The sequence below is a fragment of the Diaphorina citri genome, unplaced genomic scaffold (assembly GCF_000475195.1).
Source record: "Diaphorina citri unplaced genomic scaffold, Diaci psyllid genome assembly version 1.1 scaffold1140, whole genome shotgun sequence".
Lineage (NCBI taxonomy): Eukaryota > Metazoa > Arthropoda > Insecta > Hemiptera > Psyllidae > Diaphorina > Diaphorina citri.
In genome coordinates this window covers 40592-42958 of record NW_007378569.1, presented here as the reverse complement: position 1 = coordinate 42958, position 2367 = coordinate 40592, and the positions used below count along the sequence as shown (strand labels likewise).

At 40.6% G+C, this 2367-nt stretch overlaps 1 protein-coding gene across 1 annotated transcript; it reads right to left on the bottom strand.

Moving 5' to 3' along the window:
* Nucleotides 1-1013: 1013 nt before the first annotated feature.
* Nucleotides 1014-1639, bottom strand: LOC103514421 (neuroligin-4, Y-linked-like). The gene has a single exon (XM_026827397.1). It carries the CDS (start codon nucleotides 1583-1585, stop codon nucleotides 1187-1189), a length of 399 nt encoding a protein of 132 aa, XP_026683198.1. The 5' UTR covers nucleotides 1586-1639; the 3' UTR covers nucleotides 1014-1186.
* Nucleotides 1640-2367: the final 728 nt, after the last annotated feature.

The following is a 2367-nucleotide window of genomic DNA, read 5'->3' as shown; positions in this document are numbered from 1 at the left end:
TTGTATCAATCGAAGCTCCGAAACGAAACTGGAGACTAAAATGCTACAAATATGTTTTCTTTTTTTCTTCTTCTTCTTCTTCTTTTTCTTCTTCTTCTTCTTCTTTACTCTCCTTTCCTTTCCCTCCCTATAGGAAGGAAATTAATGTAATTTTCAAGGGACAGGTACAGATATTACAAAACATAGACGTTCCAACGTCCCAGTCACAATACTCCTGACCAATAACAACTAGACTTTGTTTTTCCTAGACTCCCTAGTTATCCAGATAAAGTGAAATAATTGAAAAAAAAAGAGACCGCACAGCAATGTTCAAGTGTTATTCTTGTTCAAGTGGCTGGGATAGAATTGAACTCCCATATTGCTCTTACTCCCATATTTCCCTTACTCCCATATTGCCCTTCATCCAATGGTCAGACACCCATTGTTCCCATTCTATTTTTAATCAAACGATTCCCTTTATTATCAGCTCTGCGGACTTTGTGTTCCCAGTGATGGTCTGACGTAGAAAAAAGTGAATGCTGGTTGCACTTTTTCCAGTTCCCTTTGATCACATTATGCATTATGTACCCCCCGGGTCGACAGACTCGACAGTGTCAATGAAAATTTGGATATTTTTTTTTGTTTTATTTTATTTTTTTTTTTTTTTTTTTTTTTTTTTTTTTTTTTTTAAAAAAATTTTTTTTTTCGCTTGCATACAAGTTGATATTAGGTTAGAGAGTCTGGATTTAGAGTTACTAATTTACAATCCTGTGGGACTGGGTTACAATGGTTACCTAGAAAGAAAGAGTTAGGTCAAAATTAGGTAAATAAGGTAGAAGTTCAATCTAACCTACATGAACAATTGAACGTCATTATGAGATCTATGTCCGCGCCGGTATCGCGATTTAAGTATTTAGAGTATCCACAACGTTCCAAACTCCGTGATAGATACGAAGAAACCCGAGCCCGGCCAAACAGAATAGGCTCGGCCTCCATCTCCTAACCAAGCGCCCCGGTCACTCTCTTCTCTCAAAACCGCGAAAAAGTACCTATGTATCTGCTCTCTCATTCTCTGTGTTCTTTATGTAAATTTTTACTCGTTAACATTTCCAACTCTTGAGCTACCGAACAATAAGATTTAAGAGAACATAAATTCTGTATTGAATTTACAGAACCTGAAATCACAACATAAATAATTGATCTTGTTTCACTTACCAGGTCGCGGGACGTACAAGTTGAGGTAGAGACAATCCTCACTCTGATTGCTGAGGAGGGGCAGGAGCTTCTCGAGAAAAACGAGACGACCGCGTGGCAATTGGAGAAGGGCTTCGGTTCGATTCCCGATGTCCGGTAATCGCTGCGGGCACACGGCCGAGTAGGTGTCAGCGAAGCGCGGCGCTCGCCAGGTAGATGGAGTGACGGGGGGCATGTAGCGAAGTGACCCTAGGGGCGGGGTCGCATAGGGGACGCCAAGATAGGCCTCAACGGGCGGGTTCTGAATTAGGATGCCGCGCAGGGGACCGTATTTGGTCCGCGCGACTCTGGTGCTGTACTTGTGAGCGGACGTAAGCCAGACGAAGTACAGACAGAGGAGGAGGTACCGCATTGCCGCTGGTTCAGCCCGGGCCGCCCATGTCTGCAGCCCAGTGGCGCCCTAGCGTGCCATGATGCCCCCATGCATCACGTCGGGCGCGCCATGGGGGAGCTGAAACATAGAACGAAATAAAATGGTCCTATTAGAAATGATTTGTTATATTTTTATAAATAAAAAAACTTCGTCTAACATCATTCCAGAGCGATTGAATTGCAACTTGATAGATATTATGTGTAAATCGGATGGAAATAAGATGTTCTAGGTATCATGTTTTTGATGTTTTTTACGCCCACTAGCTGATCCCAAATATTATTATGTAGATAGCTTAAATATCCACTTCTTTGCTTGTTTCGTCTATAAAAGTGTTTCTAAACCAGGATAGTATTCTGTCTGTGCTTTGAATTCTGTTATGTTCCATTCCATGCACCGACTGTCTTCCTACTATTACGCAGGAACATACAAAAGTTAATACAAATAATCATTATTTTATAAATAGAACACATTTATAATTAGTTCATGATTAGATGAGTAGGTACTTCCATACAAGCTCTGAAAATTGTGTGAACGCCGGGTAACTAATTAGTTCTGCAATGTGCAAAGCATTAAACATTAGTGGAGATGTCTCTTGAACCTTGACCTTATTACAATAGTGAGTGAACTTATGGGGTGGCGGATATTAATTCTAAATCCAAAATTATAATTCAGATATCTATCTACAAACGCACACGTGGAAAAATACCTATTGGGCCTCAAAATTTTCATTTCCTTGTCTTCATTGAAGCAAAATGAACACG